Source organism: Bombus affinis, chromosome 7 (assembly GCF_024516045.1).
Source record: "Bombus affinis isolate iyBomAffi1 chromosome 7, iyBomAffi1.2, whole genome shotgun sequence".
Lineage (NCBI taxonomy): Eukaryota > Metazoa > Arthropoda > Insecta > Hymenoptera > Apidae > Bombus > Bombus affinis.
In genome coordinates this window covers 8,623,338-8,646,191 of record NC_066350.1, presented here as the reverse complement: position 1 = coordinate 8,646,191, position 22,854 = coordinate 8,623,338, and the positions used below count along the sequence as shown (strand labels likewise).

Genomic DNA, 22,854 nt, shown 5'->3' with positions numbered 1-22,854 from the left:
TAGTATAGTAATCAATTTTCGATCCTCCGGAAACAAATGACTTCTTTCTATCAGCTCGCATATTGGAGGTAAAGAGCAATGATAGATTTCAAGGAGACGTAAAAGAATAATATTTGTAACGTTGTACATTTCTTATAATTCTCAATCCACGAAGACGATCGATATAAATTTTGAGTGATTCATACGCACACCGTTGCTCTTGATAGTATTTTTACGGTTTCCTTTATCGATAAATATTCTTATCTTTGTATAGGATATTTCATATCATTTAAAAATTGCGAATTTTCTCCCCCATATCTGACTGCAATTTTTCTTTATCCGTTTAAGACTCGCTCGGTGATACATGATCCGTTAAAAACCGGTTATTTTATATATGTTACGATCTTATTGAAGTAGTAAAAATTCATTGAACGGAAGAATGTTGTTCTCGTAAGTAAATCAGAGCGGTCCGAAAAACGCTTTAAATGGAAGTTCGATAGCGCAGGAACTGTAACACCGTGCGAAATTCTTGGCACGCGACGCCTATGCACCGTTGCTCGATCGGCTTGCTGCTTCCACGCGATCCGATGTTCACGGAACGGTCTGCGGAATCGGTAATTGCTAGGCGAGCTGTCGATCGTCCTCGTTACGCGTTCGAATTGAAGTCGGTCCGAAACTGTAACTCGGTTCACTCTTTTCTTTCTCAACCTCGTTCACTTTTGCGTGACCTCTATGAATCCGAGTTACAGCCGACGATTTTAACGTGTAAATTTACCTCCTCTCCCCCCTGAAGCACGGACAGGCATTTGTACGTAGCGAGGGAAATATCTTGAAACGTAGCATGGCAGAGCATAGCTTTGGCGTAACTTGTCGATGGATCCTCGAATTACTTGGACAAGGACGATCTAGCCTGGTGTAAACGGAGCAGTTGCGACGAGGCACGCTTTCCTCGATTATTACGTAAAAGTTAACTGCACACGCGACTGGCAACGATGACGATTACGCGACAGGAATAACGCTGTGATTTCATCGTTAACGTTGTTCAACGCCACGAAACACGGTTATTTTCCCGTGCAGTCGCGTGTCACCGAAGGCTGGACGGTTCTTTTCGCGTTGCGTGCCAATGGGAAACGCGTGGTCGGGGTCAGTCACCGAAAAGAAGACAGAGATGTTGAATAAAGGATGAAATATCGCTTCATAATTTATTATACCCACATAATATCCTGATGTCAAGGGAGAATGTACGCTCGTAAAGTAAATAAAATTTGCAATGTAAAATCACTGTACAAACAAAAATGTTCAATGAAAAAAGCTAAAGTAAATTATTTCAACGCTCATAACCATCTTCACCATACTCCGCTTAATGTCTACGTTCTTTCCCGTTAGAAAAAATCGTTTTCTATTTTTTCTCCATTCACGTCGTTTACGATTTCAGCTCCTTAATTATCGACCTCGCGGAAGCGAAATCAGACGCGCACTTTGCGCCGATGCCGCCGCTCGTACCAGCAACCCAGATCTTCGCGCGATGGAAATATACCGTTAAAACGTACCAGGGGCCCGCAGCCGTATAACTCCCGTTCGACGAATCGTCGTTTGCCAGGAATTCTCGCTGCCCCTCTCCGAGTCTCAACGATCGATCCAACACCGATGGATCGCTACAGGATATCCGGACGATTTTCGATGCTTCGATCGGCAAACTAGCTGCGAATTTAGATTATATAAACAGATTGAAGGTGCATCGTGGATGATTCATCCGTGTTGACGATACAAGGATCGTTTTCACTCGTATCTGATCCAAAACGAATATCCAAAGCGACCAGTGAACAAAATAGAGTCGATCTATACTTCAACGAATTGCATGGGAGATTTAGTTGCAGCGAAACAGTTACGGTCAGTCTATGTTTGTTCAGTAACGAATAAACAAACGCCTTTTTCTCGTTTCCAGCATGGATGAACTTTGATAGCTCGAAAATCTCTGTACGACTAAGATTTTGTTAATTCCTTCCTACTTCGTTAGGAGAACCTTAACTAGAAAATTTTAACTCCTCCCTTGAAATTCGAATTATTTGTTTGTTTGCTTACGGGAAAGAATAAACCAAGTATGAAATTGTTATAAATTTGTGAAGAATAAATTCATAAAAATATATATGAATTTGTACAAATAAAGTTCATTACAAACTAATATAGATTAGGATAGGATAGGAAACAAAAAATTCTTAATTACATGGCTAGATTGGAGGAAGATATCGGTGGAAGACTACACACTATTACGCGCTTGATATTCGTATGATACCCATGCGTGTTTCGTGGGGACGCGCATGGAAAACATCATAATGTCGCAGATCTCTCGCAGGAATTTTTAATTCGAGGCATTCGATAATTTTTAGACGGCCAATAAATCGATTAAATACTTTGCGGGCGAATCAAATGTCACGAAACTTTCTTCAACGATCTAGCGATGTTAATCCAGGGGTTGGACGTTATAATTATGACACGTGTAAGACATGGGTTCATCCCGATGTTTGGCAGGGTACTTGAATTACCAAAGTTCGACAGTATTTCGCTCGTTCTCTTGCAATGGCTATACTTATTATATAATTCAGTCTCGACGCTCGTTATTTCATGACATTTCGTTCATCATTTCGCTGACATTTAAAAAGCTAGTAAAGTAAAATCAACCATCGAACTGCTACAAATAATTCGATTCTCAAGCTTCGTATGCGCTGTGCATGAACCATCCGAATCGTGCAAAATATAAAAACCACGTAGATTCGCATAAACCGCTCAGATTTTATCGTCTGTAAATTGCGTTCCGGAAAATATCCGGGACGAACAACCTCGATGCAACAACATCCTCTATTAGAAAACACGATAGTGACCGAGTCTCGCGCTGGTGAAAGCGTCGTAAGCTGTATCGTCGCGCTTTTTGCCGCCGTTTCTTTCATAATTGTCGTGATCGTGTCTGCTCGATCTGCGGATAAACGCGTCACGAGCGCGGACAGCGTTACACATGGGGTCGTTATAGCCCTATGAGAGGCAGTAAGACGTCCGCAGAGAGTGCACGCCATATGAAACGATGAAAAACCTTCGCTGCGCCGTGATACAGATACCATTCATTAAGTTCAGTGGCGATAAACGACTTCCGGCCTGTTTCTTACAGTCTTGATGCATATTCACTGTGCAACGCGGTTATACGAGCGAAAGTACTTTTAGCGGGAAATTATCGGCGCGCGGCATGCCAGGAAGAACTCATCCTCGAGCGGAAGGCAAGTGTAATGGATAGAAACGCGGAGGAAGCGAAACGAATCGAGTAGCGAAGTCGTTAAACGTCTGGCTATTGGATACCAGAACTACGAGGATCGATTTCATTTACGACACAGTGTTATGCGGTTGATTATAGAAGAAACGTGTACGTAAAATACTAAAACGTGGATATACTTACAGTGGCTGTAACAAAAGTATTTGTACAATAGATACTCTTATTTTCGCAAGGAAATATTTTCTGTCAGATTGCGCGTTTCATTTTCGTAAGTTGAAATTTTTCCTATGCGTAGTTATTTAGACCTTACAATTAATTGGCATATAAACGCTATAATAAATAGAATAACGTGCAAGCATTCTCCGTAACCATCGCAAATCGTCCACTAAGCCACATTGATCTATGAAACGAACCGAGTAATCGAACCTGTCTTTAGATTGCGGGGTGCGCGTTTATTCGAACCTCTTTTCCCTTTCAATCGAGTGGCATCGTATATCGTGCACCATAAAGTTTCTAACGGCGGCAGAAAGCACGACGCGCCACAGCACGTCGAAACTCGAGCGGAAAACGAACGCTTCTCGCCTCTGGCTCTGAATCACCGATCCCGATAAACGACTCGCGCAACATTCTCACGGCCGTCGCCGCTTTCGAACCTCCGCGACTCGTTGCATTGTTGCGGCTTTTGCATAATTCCACTTCCGACATTCCGACCGGCGTTTTCGCCCGCGTGGCCACCAACCGGCACGGTTTTACCGGCGAAAGTGCCTTTGATGGTAAATAATCAACAACGATGTAGTCGAGTGGAATCGAGCTGTGTGCGTATCGATGCGGTGGGAGCAAGGAAACGTCAATGGTCGACGGATTGGACGTTGTTCGCAGCCGCACGATGGGTCTGCGGTTTTGCAAAACGGGCCAGCGGTATGTCGGACACGTCTGACAGGATTACCTGTCGAGTGCTATATCGGTGAGAATCGAATCGATGTAACTCGAGTACCGCGTTTTCCTCGCGATAGTCCAGGTGCTTCTGGGATACGAGCCACCACGAGTTTCTCATTCATCCTCCGATACAATGTTTTCGTGCATCGTGCGAGTTCCTCTTTCTGTAGACTATGGTTATAGCGAATGCATTTTCTGACGAATTGATAAATATAATTAACCGGTTAATTGCGGAATTTAGTTTTAGAAATTTCTCATGGGATTGGGTCGTAGAGTGCGTAAATGAATACAAGCGACGACGAGTATACTCGTCAAACGTAGTTAACTAGTTACCATGTGCACTCCGTAATTATTAGGACGCAGAAATCAAGACTAACCATAAGAATCTCATTACATACATCAACTAGGATAGTTACACTTGACGCTGTTAAACGCAGCATCGTTATGGTACGGTGGTAAACGCTTGTTGCGTTCAACACCATTTAGTGCCTTCGGGAGCAAACCGTAACCAACACAGTGCCAAAAGTTTCGTCGACGATGTAATTAGCTTCGTCAAGAGTCGAAGGACGCGCTGATAACGATGAAAGCAACGCGTATACAGCGTTGAACGCGACAAGATTAACCACAAGAACGCTACGCTTAACAGCGTTAAACGAGATCTTCTTAGAAACTCACTGAACACTGATGCATCTCTAGGAACCGAAACGTATGCAACGTAAACTCTCATAAGAATCAACGTAAATACATACATACATTTGGTTATTCTGACGTATTTGTCAGAACCCTAATTCGTCAGAAAACAGTCTTTCGCGTTTTCTTTGATGTTCCATGCGAATTGTCACGCAATGGGTAGGCACAACCTGGAGTTACGTGGATCGTCAGAGGAGAAGAACCTTCGAACTCGGTCGACTAGACCAAAGAACATGCTTGCCTTAAGAGACGGAACTGGGGGAATGTAATAATAGCAAAGAAGAAGAAGAAGAAGAAGGCGTACAGAGAGTACGCCTCCGGCACTTTTCTCCTGGCTTAATCGTTATGGAAAGTCGGAGGATAATATGGGACGTCGGCGCGCCGCAGAATCTCGTAGGAGCAACCAACAATCTCCTGCAAAAACTAAGCGTTTAAACCTGGACTTTCTGACGAACATCGAAAAAGACGACGAAGAAACATTCATCTGTCCGTACTTATCAGGTTGATTTCGCATGAAACGTCGTTTCTTCGAAATTCGAATTTAGCGGATTAATACCAAAAAATGTTATCTCATCGTCGAATGAGCCTTTTACAAGCCAAACTGATCAACCTTGGGTTTATCGTAAATGTCCAATTTCGTTATCCAACTTAATAAAAATGGTGCTAACGAATGTACAATATTATCGTTGTGACGATATCAACGTTGAAAATTAAGAACAGGATAACCCTGGGAAGATTTTCTAAAATCCAGAACAGAAATATTTATCGAAAATAAATATCTCGACGAGCAAAAGTGTGTCAAGATTTCAGTCAGACAATAGTTCAATTAATACAATTGCTTCGGTGAGAAGCGAAAGTATATTTATTTCAATCGAAGAAAACGAACGTTTCATACGTTCTAACTAAGCTACAGTAATTTATGGGAAATCGAAGTCTAAAATCCAAGTATGAAATAATATATAATTATAATTCAAATATATAATTTATATTGGATTGACAATCAAGTGATTGCAGATTTTGTCAATACCAACTAATAGCAAAATCCGCAATCACTTAGTTGTCAACGTAATATACTAAACGTCGATAACTCTAGGTGTTAATACAATTTGCGTGGCCTGTTTTCTCTTCACCTGTACCCATTTTCAACTCGACAAAATTCCGAAAGTTGAGCCTATACACCAGCAGAGTTTGAACAGGTGTATTAGTGACTGATGGTGCGTAACTCGAGCAGAAATTGCGCGTACCGCTTAATCGGTGCGTAACGTGGAAATACGCGCGCCCCATTCGAAGCGTCAAGTGCGGCATCGACAACCGCGGATAATACGCAGGCACACCGCAAGAATCTCGTTCGATTGGATCGGCTGGTAGGCCACACTGTCGAAGCGAGGTGCGCGTCGAAGCGATACGATGGTGAGATCGGTTCCTTACAACTCTCCTCGAACGCACCAACGCTCTACGACGTTCAAATCTGATAACTTTTTCGAAAGTGCGAAACCTTTCGAACAGTCTTACTCCGTTCGATTCTCTCAATTTCTCAATTCGACATAACGCGGTCAATATCCAGACACGGTCGTCCTAAACTCTCGATTTTTGCGTATTGACGAACGTTCGTGTTATTAAACGAGCTACTCAGAAAGCTGATCGACTTCATAAATTAAAGAATAGAAAAAGCTGGGATATCAGATAAAATGTTCTTTAGAATTCACATCGGAATGTACGATTGTCTATACGACTGGCGAAATTAAGAGGATAACTCGTAGATTCATTCGAGAAGCTGAATGGTAATTGGCGATGAAATTGGGAAATTTATGCGAGCGGAGTTGGTTGGTTTAACTTGCGAGAGGTTCGAATTCGAACAGCGAACAGGTCCGACCACGTAGCTTCGAAAGTTATGGCAGCAATCTATCGCGAAAAAGAACGGAATCTCCGAGTAAACTGGTACTACACCAAGCGCTCTAAACTCTCCATTTTTGCACATTGGCGAACGTTCGCGTTATTAAATTCCAAAGGTTGCTGGAAAAGCCTCGACGTTAATGTCTCACCGGAGAAGATGTCGATCTCTAAACACACCGATGTTATCCAACCATCCTAAACTCTCGATTTTTGCTCATCGATTCGTATCATTAAATTCGAAGTTCAGTGGACAGGTCCGACCAAATTGCTCGAAAGGCCACAGAAGGGGACTCGAATGGTGGAGGTACGGATGGGCACTTGGCTCGCGGTTAAAGGAGGTTGAGTGAACGGGGGACGCGGGTAGACAGCCGAACAGAGAGGAAAAGAGTGGAGATGTGAGAGGAAGAGAGAAGGAGGTGGAGAGGGAAGACAGGGGGGAAGGAGGGAAAGAGAAAGGGGGAAAGAGACAGGAGACGGTGTTTGTAATCAAAGGGGCGATCCGCGGAGCGGCGTGGAAGAAAGTCAGCCTACTGGTGAGCCAGTCCGGCACGGCGCGTTGTCCCGAATGCACGTCGAACCATCGATTTCCGCGTGTGCTGGCCACGTGATCGTGCTCAATCGCCACATATCTTTCCTTGTGCCCGCTGTTGCTGTTGCCCACTTGATCTATTCATCGTAGTTCCCGCTTCACGCCTCCAACAACTCGATCGAACGCGATACTTCTTCCAGTTCGAAGAAGTTCTGCCATCGTACATCTCCAATCGATCGCGTAATCACTGGTTGAGCAGATACTGCAGAGAGACTTTAACGGTATACCGCGAAAGGTGGGTTACGCGAGGAAACCTGTACAGCCTGGTAACAAGTCGAAAGAAGCTGCGTTCGAGGATCACGTGGTTCGAATACTGGTGGATGCAAGGGACAGGGACGGTTTGCTAGTCTTCTGGCGATGAAAACGAGTGGCGAATGAATGGTAAGTAGAGGTAATCGTCGTGGGAACTGACCCGGTCGGTTCTATAGGATCGCGAGGCATCGAAGGAATCGCGATTCCAATTCTTTCGTGTCTTTAGTCGCGAAACAGAGTAACGATGGTTACAACGCGTACGTGTTTTGACGAGCTTCTGACCGATGTAGTTACTTTCATAAAACTCTGCACGAAGATACGGAACAAGTCACATTTTCTTTATTTTTCAAGGGGGAACAGTTTTAAGATTCGGTAGGTTGCTGATCAAACTCGTATTACCAAAATTCTACGTGTACTTGGTTCTGGAGCTAAACGCGTGCTTTTTCATCCTCTTCAAAATTTTCGGAATATTCCTCATCTTGATAACTAGATAATTAGACATTTCTGATTTTCATCAAATTTATCAACTTGTCGATTATTTTTAGAACACATCTGCACCTTTACGCTTGATGGGTCACGTAGAATTTCCGATTGCGCAATGTGAAAATCCTCCTGTTTAATCGCAGAGTGACATTACTATCGGAATATCAATATATATGTACTTATTGTGATTTCGATGGGATTTTACTGTAATCGTAGCCTAAATCGAGGGACTAAACATTAGCTTCATCCTATACATTCAAAGTTGCAAGACCTTCGAAGGTTGATCGTATAGCTATGCTTACAAGGTCGAGTGGAAGATCGTAGGAATGCGAATGACATCGCGATTACTATATAAATATAGGCGTGTAGTATGAAAGACTCGAAGAGGCATCGTGACAAGTGGACGAACGTACGCAACGAGATAGTAGCATATTGAACGAGACATATTCGAGTTCATACGATCTGGCAGTTCGCTATAGAAACTGCGTACTCGCTTAATCCGTTTAACCAGGTGTCACCGCTACGGCTTCAATGAACGTCACACTGATATAAAATCGAGGGAATGTAAAAAATTATCCTCTTATTGCGCTCTATTATCAAGATATTAATCTTTGAGTTCTCCAACAAACAGTCCTTGACAAACTACGATATCCAACTATCGTAAGGTCATTTTATCGTATAAAAGCTCTTTCAAGTGATTGAAAGAACATGATAGAAATTCTTATGATTTGTCTCTCGAATACCAAAATGCCCAGTTTACGTATGCATTGGCTCACAAAAATATTAAAACGATTGCATAATATCGGACTAAGACCTGTTACTAATAAATATGTAAATAATAACGATCAATTAAATGGAAAATATCAACCACCTAAAACATGTTCTTGATATCTCGATTTTCTATCAATTTTCTCTAACATTGATCTCCCTGATTTTTAGATTATCTAAATTTTCTCCATCTTTGGTCTCTCCCGATTTTCTCGATCGATTCGGTTACTTCCTAGCGAGAATCAGTTCCTAGTGGGAGTAAAAGGTTGCCGATAATAAGAGACGACGTTTCCTCTGATCAACAAGAAATCTCTCCGGCGAAACCAGTTTCCGTGGTAGAGGACAGCACGGGGCCTTTGAAAGCCGGTGGCATTTTACATGTTTTTTCCACCGTGAGTGGAGAGACCACGGCGGATCGCCGTGATTTTCTAGCCGCCAGGTATTCATAGTCGATGCCTAGATAATTATTCCTGATTCTCGTGAAAGTTTCGAGCACGCCGACGACGCAAGGAAGCGCCACGCTTGCCAAACAAATAACACGCGGCCCGATCCCTTTACCGCGTGCGCGTAACATTCTAAAGACACGCTGCCTCTCGCAACGAAAGCGATTTTTCTTTTATTCCGACGTTATACAACGCTTCCGTGTTTCTAAGTCATTTCCAAAGCGTTTGATTCGAATGGAAATACCGAGTGTTATTATTATTAATTCTTAATACGAAAACGCCATAGAATTGTAAAAGCTGTAGTTTGACTAAACGATCGGTAGCGTGGATCGTCCATCCTGTTAAGAACAAACCGTTTAAGGTGTCGTCGAATGCAAGAACGTGAGGAATGTAGTTTTTCTAGGCGCGGAGGCCAAATATCTCGGAGATGATGCTGCACGTGCGCCATAAAAATAGTAATTTCGATTCAATCGAACATGTTCGACTGCTTCGACTTGAAAGTAAGTTTAAACGAGGGAAATAAAGACCAACTGGTTGACCGGATACTAATTGAAAAAGATATTAAAAAGAATATTAGAAGGAAAACCAGTCTATAACGACTGTTTAATGTGCAATTTTTTCAAATCAGGCGCTCAAAAGTAATTAATTTTTTCTAGTTGTAATAAACCGTAGTAAGACGATTTCTTAGTAATAAGATAAGATAAGAAGCGAAAGAAAACGCTTGTACACGAGCACCAAGGTGTTGAATACGTTGAACCGAAACTTCTAAAAGTACAAATTTCGAACGAAGGCTTTCAAGCTTTCGAATTACAAAATTTCCGCCTTTTAAAGATTCAAATATCTGATATACCTTTGATCACCTTTCGATGCTAATTGCGCGATGAAAATAAAAGTGGAACGATAAATCTTTCCTTTGCGCCCGGTGCAAGCGGCGAAGGAAAAAAAAAAGAAGACGGGACGAATTTAAAACGGCGTTTTCCTCGGTGAAACGAATACACGGAGATTTAAGTAATGAATGAAGCACGCTGTCAAAATCCGTGAAGCGTGACGGAGAACGCCGTCGTTACGTAATTCCGCTGCATTGTAACGTCGTTCACGGCTGGGAAAATGCAGAATTCCAAAGGGTTACGCGTATCCACTTAGCCGAGTGTAAACATTTCCGTGCGGAACGCCCGATACTTCCGAATAAGGGCGCCAGCTTTACCTTATACGTAACAATTTATCTATTAACATGCTGGCCTCTGTTTTCCGCATACCTAACCGCGATAATCGCACGTTTAACATTGGAACTCTTGATCACAGCGAACATGAATTCTCATCGATTAATTAGCTAACCATCTTATAACATTTTACTATGAAGGAATAATAAAATTGAACCGATAAATGGCAGCGATACTAAAGTAAATTGTACATTCGAAACTAAATTGTAATAAAAATAAATTATAATAGAAATAAAAGCAAAATTCATAGAAATTCTAAAGTTTACTAATTTTCGTTCTTACCGTTATCGTACCGAATATTCCAAGAAACATATTCTGATATTTACGATTTATTTTTTCACACAGCATCATCCACTTGCTCGTTATATTATAAATTACCGAGACGCTCTGTACAAGATAATTGCCACGTGGCTAACTACACTCTACGATAGAATGTTGTCGTTCCTATTAACCGTCTTCTACTTCATTCACCTAGAATGCAAAACTAGAATTTCCAGACAAGAATTCATCTGCCGTTAACGCGGAAAAATCGATTTACCGATACAAGATACAAGGACAAGTCTGGTATGGGGAACGATCTAGACGGCGTTCGAAGTAGAATATGTCCGTTCGAGTTAGGCCAGAAGAGCGCGAGTAGAATGGATACGAGTTGTAGGTCAGTTTCGAGCGGTTTATTAATTCAGAGCAGGTTTAGCTGTCCCGGTTGTTTGACAAACCGATTACACTCGGCCGTAATCGAGCCGTGCATTTATTAGGATGCGGTATAGTTTTGGGTGTCAAGGAGGATGAGCAGTTGGAGGGTTACCCCGAAGAGGGCGAGACCATTACGTGCCAATTTCCTTCTTCGAAGCCTTTGACTCGCTCGTCAAACGTTTCTACGCGCCGAATTCGATCACGGGGAAATTAATTCCGAGAGACGTAAAAACACAGTGCTGTTCCTAATTGACCGAATCCGTAGAAACGCGCGTGCTCTTAGCGTTCCAATGCGAATTCTAAGATCGTTTATATGGTAACGAACGAGAGATCGTAAACGCCATTCAATGCGGAAGACCACGTTTGGTTGTACAATGTATTCTGGTACAGCGGCTTACAGAAGTATTTGAACACGTACGGAACACTTTTTATGGGTACGTTATACGAAACATTGTGAAATTTCATCGATGCTGTAACAAGATACGATTGTCATAATTATATTGGTAAAATTTCGAACGAATCCGAAAACGTACATTGAAATTACGAAATATTTATTGGAAGCATACAGCTCGCAAAGATCATCGAGGTATTTTAATCGTATTATTAAACCACGATACCTTTTTAGTGAGATCATCCTTAACATTATACATTTAAGATCATCATTCGTACTGCTGTACAATAACATTTTACCAAGTATAATATTAGGTCGTCTAAAAAGTTTCTTTTGTTTTATAAAGAAATAATGGATGCACAACATTTTGTTGTATCAAAATAAAGATCACGACGTTCGACAGATTAGGTTTTATGTTTGTACAAAGATGCGCCGTTGCAAAAGACGTGTCTGTAAAAGAAAAACACTTTTCGGACAACCTATATATATGTTTGCAAAAATGTCTTGTAACTTCTATATATATTTTTATTTATTACTACGGATTAGTTACAAATTGTATCAAGTTTTAAAATGTTTTGTGTCACGTATATCACGGTATACACACGAAGGTTCCCTGTTCCTAAATGTGAATTTTCTCAGCGTGCAAATACTTTCGCGAGCCACTGTATCTCGTGAGAATGCGCGTACCGGTAGAATCGGACATTTTTTACTAACACGGTATTTGCTGTTTCTGTTACTTTCCAGCTATTTATCAATCTCGCGAACTTCGTTTACGGCCTCTTATTTTTGCGGCGTCGTGCACGATTTCTGTGTCAAGTTTGAAACGGAACGATGTTATCCGGGGCAGGTGCGATCGATTGGGCGCATCTCGCGAATCGGAACAAGGTTTCGTAATATTTTCACGAAGGTGCTCCGGTGCTGTGAGTGGCGAGAGAGCCGGTATATTGAGAATGTGGCGCTCAGCCCTGCGGCTACGAATTCCGTTACGCGCACTTGTATGGTTCTTCAGCTTCTGCCTGTCCTACACTGGCCACGAATAAATTTTTTTACCATCGAGCCGGCATCGGGATCCTCGACCGGATCCACGCTTCTTACTCGTAAATTTCGTACAAGGAGAACCAAACCTCTTTCAACTCTTTCGAATCGGATTTTTCTTTTAGCAATGAACGCAATAACGTAATATAAACTGTAATGCACTGGCGTTTAAAGAAATATGTAACTTTTACGATCTCTGTATAAACGTATATTATGATGTTTAAAATGTAATTCTTTTTAACAACGAACGCGGTAGTACGATATAAACTGTCGATTCATTGATACGTAAAGAAACATCGAAATTGTAATTGAATTTATTAGGCGATCTCTGTTCTTACTGTTTCCATTTAATATCGATATTTATTTATTTAGCTGTTTTTGAATACCTGCGTACTATGTATAGAAAACGCTAGCGTATTTTGAATACAACGGCAGATAATTAGCAGATATAGATACAAAAGTAGAAAGAAAAGAAAAGAACAGTTAAAGATAACAATTTTGTACAATACAGATGAGAGAGCACAGTAATGAGGTAATAAAGGAAAATAAACAGTAAATTTAGAATCAAGATAATGGCTCGTAGATCGCTCGCTCGTATGACACGTTACTGGTAGTTTTCTGGCGATTTAAAGTATCAAGATGTAAATAAGTAACTTGTAACTATGACATCGAAATAGTAACGGTTTTCTTAAAGGTCTGAGTGGTGCATTAGAATTAATCGACACAAGGATATGCTAACTGTTCGCATGGTCATCGATTATCTTACGTAGCAAAGACAAACCAGCTACAAATCTATGTTCATCCACAGACCTTGGATCGAGTAATGACATTATTGGTAATGGAATAATTATAGTACGTTCTGCTCATAGAGCACAATGCAGTCGTTTGCTGGCAAACCGAAGGAACCTATGTTGAATTCTTTCGGGAAGCAGCATGCGTTTAACAAAGTAACAAGACCAAATGAGGTATACATACTCCACGTGGAGTCTCAGTAATGAGCAGTACAATAATCTAATCGTTAAAGGCAGCAAAAAATCCGAGGAATGACGCATAGCAAATCCTAAGGCTCTTAAGGATATGTTTCAGATATTTTCAAAGTAGAGAGGGAAGGTCAGTCGAGAGTCCGAATAAACTGCAAGGTCACGGATGATTTGAACTGGAGAGATAGCAGAGTCTGAAAGTGAATAATGAGAAACAGCAAGAGAATAAGCAGAAGAATAGCATATCACGTGATACTTGGAAACGTCGAGAACCATCTTACTCGATACAGACCAAACACCTAAATTCTCTAGATCAGACTACAAATACGAACAATTTAGGGGGCTGTTAAAGTATAAGATAGTTGAAGAAACAAACGATCTTCTCTCATGTAAAATTAAAATTACTCGATTATTGGAAAAATCCGATCGTTTAAACATACGTGTATCACAATTAGCTCAGATAATCGAAATTCTACGGGTCCATAGTTGCTTACCTTCTTTCGACTCGCCTTCTACATCTGAAACCAGATCTCTCTTAATATCTCCTCTACAATCAGCCCGATGGATTCCATCGAAACGTTCTAATTTAACAAGACCATCCAACTTGCGCAAGGTAGAAAGTTGCCCGGATTCCAAATTCGACAATCTCCGTTATTCTCCGTTTGACAAAATCACGAAAGCGTGAGACGACGATTCGACCAAACAAGCTTCCTAGAATAAATTAAATTTTAAATGCTCGTCCGATCGTTGTCGCGAAAGAAAGTTCACCGATGCACACGATCGTTCACAATCAACCACATACTAAAAAAGGATCTACCATACGCTGGAATCTCTGAAATAATCGTTAACGAGCCTGTACCTTCGTTATTTTATTCTCTATCGTCGAGCTCGATCGTGGCGATCGATATCGTTTTCTAGTAGCCGTTTCGACGTTTTGCGCGGGTCGCGTCCGAAGGTTGCGTGTGCACCGCGGCTGTTTCACCCAGTGATTTACGAGGCTGGAAGCAAGGACTTTCCATTCTCGTGATTCGCGTGAGACGTTCTCCGTGAAAAGGACCCCGTAGCAATATGAAAAATTACGACCGTGATTCCGTAGCGAGCGGTGGGAGGGCAATTGGCGATCAGCTGATCGCTCGACAGTGACCCGGGGTCAATCTACTTTCTATTTCTCGCGTTCTACGGAAATTGGAAGAACAGAGGGAGGAGAAACTGCGTGACGGTCTCGAGTAGAAGTTGGAGGATACTTTCTCGCGACGAGAAGGCGAATATACATATCGTTAGACGATCGGGATGCTGATGAGTGAAAACGAAGGAGGCGGTGAATAAAGAGTCGCCCCTCAAAGACTTATTGGTCGAGACGAGGCGACGGGAATCGCGGGAATCGAGCGACTCTCTGGAAAAGTATTTTCTCTATCGTGAGAAGAGATCGCCGCGAGATCAAGGTATACAGAAGAAAGATCGGTCGGACGATTTTTTCTCTTTCCCCGGGTACCACGATTGTCGTCTGCGTTCCACTCTCGAACGTGCGACAGTCGGCCTGTATATCATTCTGAACTAACTTTCCTAACGTACATAAATTTTATTATACTTCTATGCAGCCATAATACCGCTCAGATTTTTATTATTGTTTTTCCCACGTGATTACAATTTAAAAATCGCTTGCGTAATGTTGCGAATACGTTTGACACCGTGAAATAGATTTTCCTTCCACATACATGTATTTTTACGCTTCTTGTATACTAATGGCAATTTATCCGACGTATGACGTAAACGAAGTTAAAAGTATCTAGTTTTTGTATTCGATGCCAGAAGTACAAGAAATTTTGAGAACAAACGGATAATTATTTTCTAAATGTTAAAGTGGTCATCACTTCTAAGAAAACTCTACATCTGGTCTTTTTAGTTTTCTCAAGCACTGAAGCCATCGACAGCGTATAGACGAAAGACTGGGACAGCGACTCACTATAAACATAAACTTTTGATTTATTGGCCTTGTAAGTGTTATTAGTTTATGGATTGTCCTTGGAACAATCCTTAAGACTATTAAGACTATTACGCAGTAAGGATGTGTAGACATTTACATGCAATCTTGCCTTCGGTCCATGACCTGGTCTCTGTGACATTGGCTTTGGGGAGTTCAATTATAGGGTAACACAAACTGTAACTTCACTTCTCTATTAAATATTAGGTCATCCCATAAGTTCGTGCCGACTTTTGTGTATACATTTCATGTGTCGATTTATAAACATACGGCGATAAGGGACCGATGCACTTGAAAAATGGGAAGAAGTTGTACAACGAGAGGGGGGTTACATTTTTTCATGAAACTGAAAGGTATGTAAACAATCTTAACATATATAAACGCTCGAAAAACAGAACGAACTTATGGGATGACCTAATATATCGAATAACCTTAACACTAAATCGTCTATTCTGAATTCTCTGTCATTTTTCACACCCCAAAAAATAATTTCATATATATGTCGGGTTGACGGTAGGATTGGAGTTGTGGGCGTTTACTGAATCTTCAGTGGTATTAGCCACTGTTTTGGTACGATGCAGAGTTTATTGACAAAAGTATGGATACGATAGATTTGACAATTAACTGCGGCGGTTAGGCACTCGTAACGCTAATGACAATGGCTTTAGGTTCGATAACGAATCCGCGGTCAACGGCACTCTTTACTCTTTACTCTTCGGCAACGTTTAAGTTGTACACGGAGTAAACACTGTGTGTAAGAACGATATTGCATTCGTTGAGGAGATCACATGAGAGACTGCCTCTCCGTCACGATGACGCTGTCAAGGAAAACTACGATAGGTGTGTCTAAGGGCACCAGGTCTTCGGATTCGTGGAGAAAAGTCTTCGTTCGGAGGGTGAGGGAAATTGACGTTACTGTTAATTGGTCAATCTCCATGGTGGTGGTTAGAGAAGGATGCCAGCCGCCCTTGAGGGAAAGTTGCTAGCGGGAAGCGTCGTTCGCGGAAAAGATTGTTTGTTTTCGTTAACAAGAACTTAAGGTTTATAACGGGTTATTAGGCTAGCTGAACATATACTGCGAATATGCCTCAACATCCGGCAATTTACCTATCCAAAGTATAGGGTCTGCGTATGACGGGCCACAGGACAGAAACCGTTAGAATGTTTACTGTCGAGTAACGCTACAATTATTTCTTTTTATGAAGAGCTATAAAATTTCTTCATAGCTTTGTTAGATAAAACGTTCATCCCTTGACTGCGGCTACGTTCGGCGACTGGTTGTCACCTCGAGCCAAAGCTCACTAACATAAATCTCAAACAATTACAATCGGATTGAATGACGGCGATTGCATCATTATGGCTATGGTAGGATCCAAATTACAGTATTAGAGGTTTTTCCCAAAGTTCCAAAGAAAAGGCTCCGGTGTCCTTCCATCTCCGACATATATATGCGAATATAAGTATATCGTTAGCAATTCTTACAGCGAAGAAAGATATATTTTAATGGTATCTATGTAGACTAAATTCAAATTCTACGGTAAATACCTATATAGCAGTGTGATTATAATAATAAAATATATGCAGCGCCAGCGTTGATCTTTTTAAAGATATCGAGGGAAGGAAGAATACGAAATATTTGTCATTTGTGTGGCAGAAAGAGTTCGAAGCGTTTGTTTCGCAGATACAGAAAATTTGTCTTTTTGTCACTACGATCGTTACCCTTCACACGTAAATATGATCTTTTGAGTCAACTTGGAACGCAGCTACGTGTAAAAAGTCGATTTTGCTGGTTGATTTATATTCGTGCATCTTTGATATTTGTTCGTAATTTGCAGCATAATCGTATTATTGTAACAGTACACGAGTAGTTGGGAAAACGAACAGTTACAGCGGGACATGAAAGTTCCGCGTTAAGTTGGTCACGCGAGCTCGCCGGCATGTAGTTAAGATCGCTTAATAACCATCCGAGATGTTCTCGTGCTACGTGACACAGTTTGTCGGCTTGATGACAATCCGCGAGATTTCTGCTTGACAACTGTTCACGCACATTACAATTTCCCCTGACCAGATTTCGTGTCTCGAAATCGTCTATGAACTTCGCCTTTCTCTCCTACTTCCTCGGTTAATACCGAAGAAATTCATCCGACAATTGTTACAGTTGCCATTTCCCTACATATTTGCGACACTGTACGTATATTCTATCTTCTCTTTTATTAGATTCCGAAAAGTGTCTTTCTTTTATAGACACGTCTTTTACAACGATGCATTTTTATTCACGCATGAAACCTAATCTGTCGAACGTTGTGATCTTTATTTTAATAGAACAAAGTGGATCATTTGATAAAATAATATAAAACGGAAAATGTTGTGCATTCATTATTTCCTTATATAACGAAAGAAACTTTTCGGACGACCTAATAGTAAGAGTCGTGGTAAGGTATAATCGAATCGATGATTTATGATTTAAAATTGCCAAGAATTCTTCGTGCGAAATCGAAAAGTTTAAAAGTGAAAAGATGCATAGAATGCGCATAAAACGCAAAAATATGTAAAATATTCAAGGTATTACTCGTTATAACATTTAGTGGATGAGCCAACTCTCCATTTCTGTTCTGCTTCTTTGCTCGTATTCGTAAGAATATGAATTTGCATGCACATCCATGAAATTCTTTTCTGAATATTCAATATTGGCGAGGTTTGTAAGAAAAATTTCAAAAGCTTTTTATGATTCGGCATAAATTATCAGAATATTTCTGTACATACCTGTCGTGAGCTTACATTTGAAAAGAGTGCCATAAAATTTGCCTGGGAACATAAATTTAGCATTTGGTAAAGGTTAAAATAATTATCTGCTTCGTCCAAGCAATATTTTGATCCTCGACAGAAAGAACTACAAATGAAGAAACTGTGACAGCTCCGTACTAGAAATTTCTTACTTCTAGAGGTAAAGTAATCCTCATAAATCCGGCATAACGAAACCAATTAGTTATCGAGAAAGTACATTAAATCACGCAATTACTTTAAGAACACGATGTTCCGAAGGAAGCATGCACAGAAAAAGTTTTATTTAAAGAAACGCTCCATATGCACCAACCTAATAAAACCATGCACACGTTTAATCTTCCATCATAGTGTGACAGATGATAATGAGATCTGATGAGGACATTCCTATCAAATTATATCCGAATTAATGATTCATACCTTAAAATTACCTTTTCTTCTGCTTTCCTGATATGCTAAAAAGTATCATCTATACGATAATTATTACAAATGTGTTCCACGTATAAAACGGCGCGCACGATGATATCGTGGTACAGCTACTCGAATTAACGGAGAAAGCGGTAATAACGTCGTCTAACGAGTTACGCGTAAAAAGATCGTTTACCCTGTAAAAGCGCGCAAAGTTCGTTCGAACCAGCGAGAAAACTTGTCCATCGATCGATTACAACATAGATCGTCTACAATGGTGCGAACCTGCTTTCAGGGAGTGGCCAGCATTCCGGACTCTAAAGATCAGCGGGCTTGCGATGAATGGAACGCTTTAAGAACGATCCGGAAAATGGATGTCGCCAAGAATGGAACGGAGGATTTTGTGACGGTGGTCAGCGTCGAGGGCCAGTCACCGTCGGAAAATTTCATCACTGTATTATCCATTGGTACTGGTAAGAACGAGAATGAACTTCCTCTACCTGTGACTTTGATAAAAAACCCAAGTAACGGAATCGATGGGCCACTCGAGGAAGAAGTCGAAGTGTACAGATTACCAGGAGAGCGATTAGGCTTTGGATTAAAGTTCGAAGGAGGAAATAAGACGTCTGAAAGGGTCAGAAGGTTGTTTGTTCAGAGCTGCGCGGAACAAAGTCCGGCCAGTAGAGCGAAATGTTCGTGGGGTACTTTGGGAGAGGGTGACGAGGTAAGGAAATTCTCGAGTTTCTAGCTAAGTTTCTAACTAGCTTTCTTTCCTAATGCTTTATCTAAACGATGTTTCAACTTCAATTTTGTAAAACATTGCGTAGGAAAAATAAAGAAAAAAATAGGGAGCAAAGCAGTTTGTATTTGTCACGTCTTTACGCTAAATTAGTCGCACTTATGCTCTATACGCTAAATAAGATAATTCAGGTGTCCTGTTTCTCTGTAACCAACCTATATGTTTAAAGATAAAAGCATTCTTAATTCGTTGTGTGCTCCTCGCTATTATAGTTAGACTTTTAGTCATTTTAACGAACGTTAAGAGGGTGGATTGAACGAACTGATCACTTTTCCGTGTCACGAACGACGTTTATAATTTTCGAGACCCAGTTGCCGCGTAACGATTCCCAGGAGAAGCGGTTTGTTTCTAGGAAAGAACAGGAGCAAGAAACGAGCTTGCCGCATCATCTCACGTGCGCACACACCGGTCATGTTACCGTGTCTCTTTTCCAGGTACTCTCGATAGACGGTGTACCAGTGACACACATGACTCGGTTGGATTGCGTGAGGCGATTGAAGGAGTCACAGCTAGTTATCAAGCTAATGGTTAGGTGCAGAGGAGCGCTCAGGCCCGAAGTGGTGAGCGCTGAGAAAAAGAGTTCACCGGAGAAAAACAAAGTGCCGCCCGAATTGCCATCGGCGCCTCCGCCTGTACCGCCGCGAAAGTTGAGGCAAGCTCGAGGCTTGGCCGATGGCGAAGCGAACCCGAGTCCTGTCAAAAAATCCTGGAGCGGATCCAGGTCGCAGAGTAGCTCGCACACTATTTCGCAGACGAATTCGCAAAATAGTTCTCAAAACGGATCACCCAGCACGCAGTTAGCCAATCAGCTCGACAGCAAGTCGAGTCCATTTGATAGCTGCGAGGCTTCCCCGAAAAGCAATGGATCCGTTCAAGAAAGCCCGAAGGGATCGCCCAAAGAACGCTCGCCTGAATTCACGAAATCAAAGCAGGTAAAGTAAGGATGAAAATAAAACATTTGAAACAACTAGAGGATCGCATTATCGTTTAATGGCCGTTTTAAACTTTATTTTTCTCGTAGCACCATAAAGATAACGATCTATCAAAGTATCACAAAAATATCATGTGGAATCACATCAAAGTAGAATCATCGATTCGGTAGCGATTCTCTAATCGTTTTAAGCGATGTATCTTATTTTTCTTCGATACGATCAATGAATAGTACATGCTTGTACATTCGCAGGAACCTCCGGAAGCGATGGTATACATGGACGCCAGATCGCAATGTGGCTCGACTCACGGAAGCACGTCAGACGACACAGGCAGTTCGATGTCAACAGTGATCGATCGATTTTCAACCTCGGACCGAGTATCCACAATTTCAACTGCCTCCACTGCTTCGACAACTTCCGAACAGCCGAACGAATTCTCACGAATCGACCAGGACTTCGACCGATCCTCGGACCGGGACTCGCAACTGTCCAAAGCAATTTGTCCATTCGAGAACCCGGACGATTATCTGCTTCGTCGTCTAGCCAACTCGGAAGCAGTGACTCATGTGGAGTCGAGAGGAGAAGTGGAAAAGATTACCGCAGTAGTGGCACCGAACACTGTGCTGATCGAGGAAACGATCACCTTTCAGCCGCCGTTGAGCTTCCAGGATGCACCGTTGAGCTACGGCCACGAAGCCAGACCTGATCTTTTTTACACAGCCGATCTGGCCGCCGATTCGACGACGCATTTCAGGCCAATTAAGGACGACGTGGAGCTCGTCGAGCGCGTGAACAGCATCCACGAGGAGTTCCACGCAACGAGTTGCTCGAAGGAACTGGAGAAGCACAAGGAGATGACCAGCGGACAAAGTTCGGACAGAACGCCTCCGCCTCTGCCGGCGAGGAATCACGTAAACAGGATCAGCGTCAATCAACCGACCAACGATCGCGCCGTCGACTCGCGTTCCCAGAAAATGTCTGACCAGTCCTCCATCGAGACTTCCGACAGCCAGGATGCACCTGTTCTACCGCCCAAGCCGCTACCCAGAAGAGACGTCAAGATCAGACGGAAGAGACCACCTCCGCCGCCGCCGCCACCCACGGTCGTGCCCCGAACCGAGGTCAAACCCTCCTCGTTACCCGAGTCCAGGCAAACGAGTTTCGAGGAGGACGACGAGCCACCGCGCCTCAACGGTGACACCACCAGCAGCAAACTGGACGAGGTTGTCGTCAGGACGAAGCTCGAGGACAGGTCGAAGACTCACGACAGACGAGATTTAGAAATAAATTCGACACTATCGAAGAGTTTCGGTGACGAAGCTGGAGATACGGAGAAGAAGAGAATCGAAGAAACGGATGACACCGAGTCTATGGAGGACTATGATCTTCGAGAAGACGAAGGCTTCAGGACGAACAAAGTGTTAGAAATAATTGAAATAAGGAAAGCGAAAGCGTTCTCGCCTCGCAGGGCGAATTTAACGATGCGCGAGGACGACGAGGAGAAGAGTAAATGTAAAATTAATGATGATGAACGAAGAAATGATGATAGTGAAAGAACGAAGGTAATAACTGTAAGTAACAGTAACTATCAGCAACCGGTAAGACCTAAACCAGAGCTTAGGACTTCGCTTACGATTTCAACTGAAATAGAAGATTCTGATGACGAAGGAGAACAGGTTACGAAGTTTAATGAGCCGATAGATGAACAGGACGATAAGAAGGACGTTAGAAGTGAGAATTTGGATCAATTTGGTTCACCGGTTAAAGCTGATATACTTGGACGACGAGAAAGCAGCGAAAGCGAGGATTCCTATCGATCGTGTAACGATATTAGCGTGCATAGTCTAACGAATAGCTGTACCCAAAACAACAAGGAAATTATGGGCGAGGAAGACACGAGCGAAGAAAGTGACGACGGAGATTATTACTGGCAGAGCAACTTGGCGACGATTGGCGAAGAGGAGGAAACGAATTCTCTAGAATATACGAATCCGTGAGTCTTCAAGTCTTCATCTTTGTTGTGTTTTAACCTGTTAATCGGGTCATGTCTTAACATATTCACAGCTACTAAGGTACAGCTGGTCCTTTGCAGCTGCATCTTTCTTCTTATGTGAAAAATTTTGATTTCGGAAAGTATGTTATTTATATATAAACGTAAATATTATTTTAATACGTTGATCGCTGTTCCGTGTTTCATCGAAATGCATGAACTCAAAAACATGATGCGATAGTTACGTTAACAGCATTATAGCATAGCCAGTAGCAGCGAATATGTTAAACAAACACTTTTTTAATCAGAAAAATAAGAATAAATACGGACAAACCAACTAGGTCGATCTTAG

The 22,854-nt window shown here is 41.9% G+C and overlaps 1 protein-coding gene and 1 long non-coding RNA gene across 6 annotated transcripts in view; one reads left to right on the top strand and one right to left on the bottom strand.

Annotated features, from left to right (window-relative positions):
* Positions 1–22,854, bottom strand: part of LOC126918926 (uncharacterized) — a 136,800-nt gene that overhangs the window by 92,548 nt on the left and 21,398 nt on the right. The window lies entirely within an intron of this gene.
* The window catches only part of LOC126918870 (serine-rich adhesin for platelets), a 61,719-nt gene continuing 46,018 nt past the window's right edge, over positions 7,154–22,854 (top strand). For both annotated transcript variants that reach the window (XM_050727323.1, XM_050727322.1), the window contains exons 1-4: positions 7,154–7,727; positions 19,077–19,505; positions 20,015–20,512; positions 20,764–22,505. In XM_050727323.1, the coding sequence (XP_050583280.1) occupies positions 7,725–7,727; positions 19,077–19,505; positions 20,015–20,512; positions 20,764–22,505 (2,672 nt within the window). In that variant the 5' untranslated portion in view covers positions 7,154–7,724. The remainder of the gene's footprint in view (positions 7,728–19,076; positions 19,506–20,014; positions 20,513–20,763; positions 22,506–22,854) is intronic.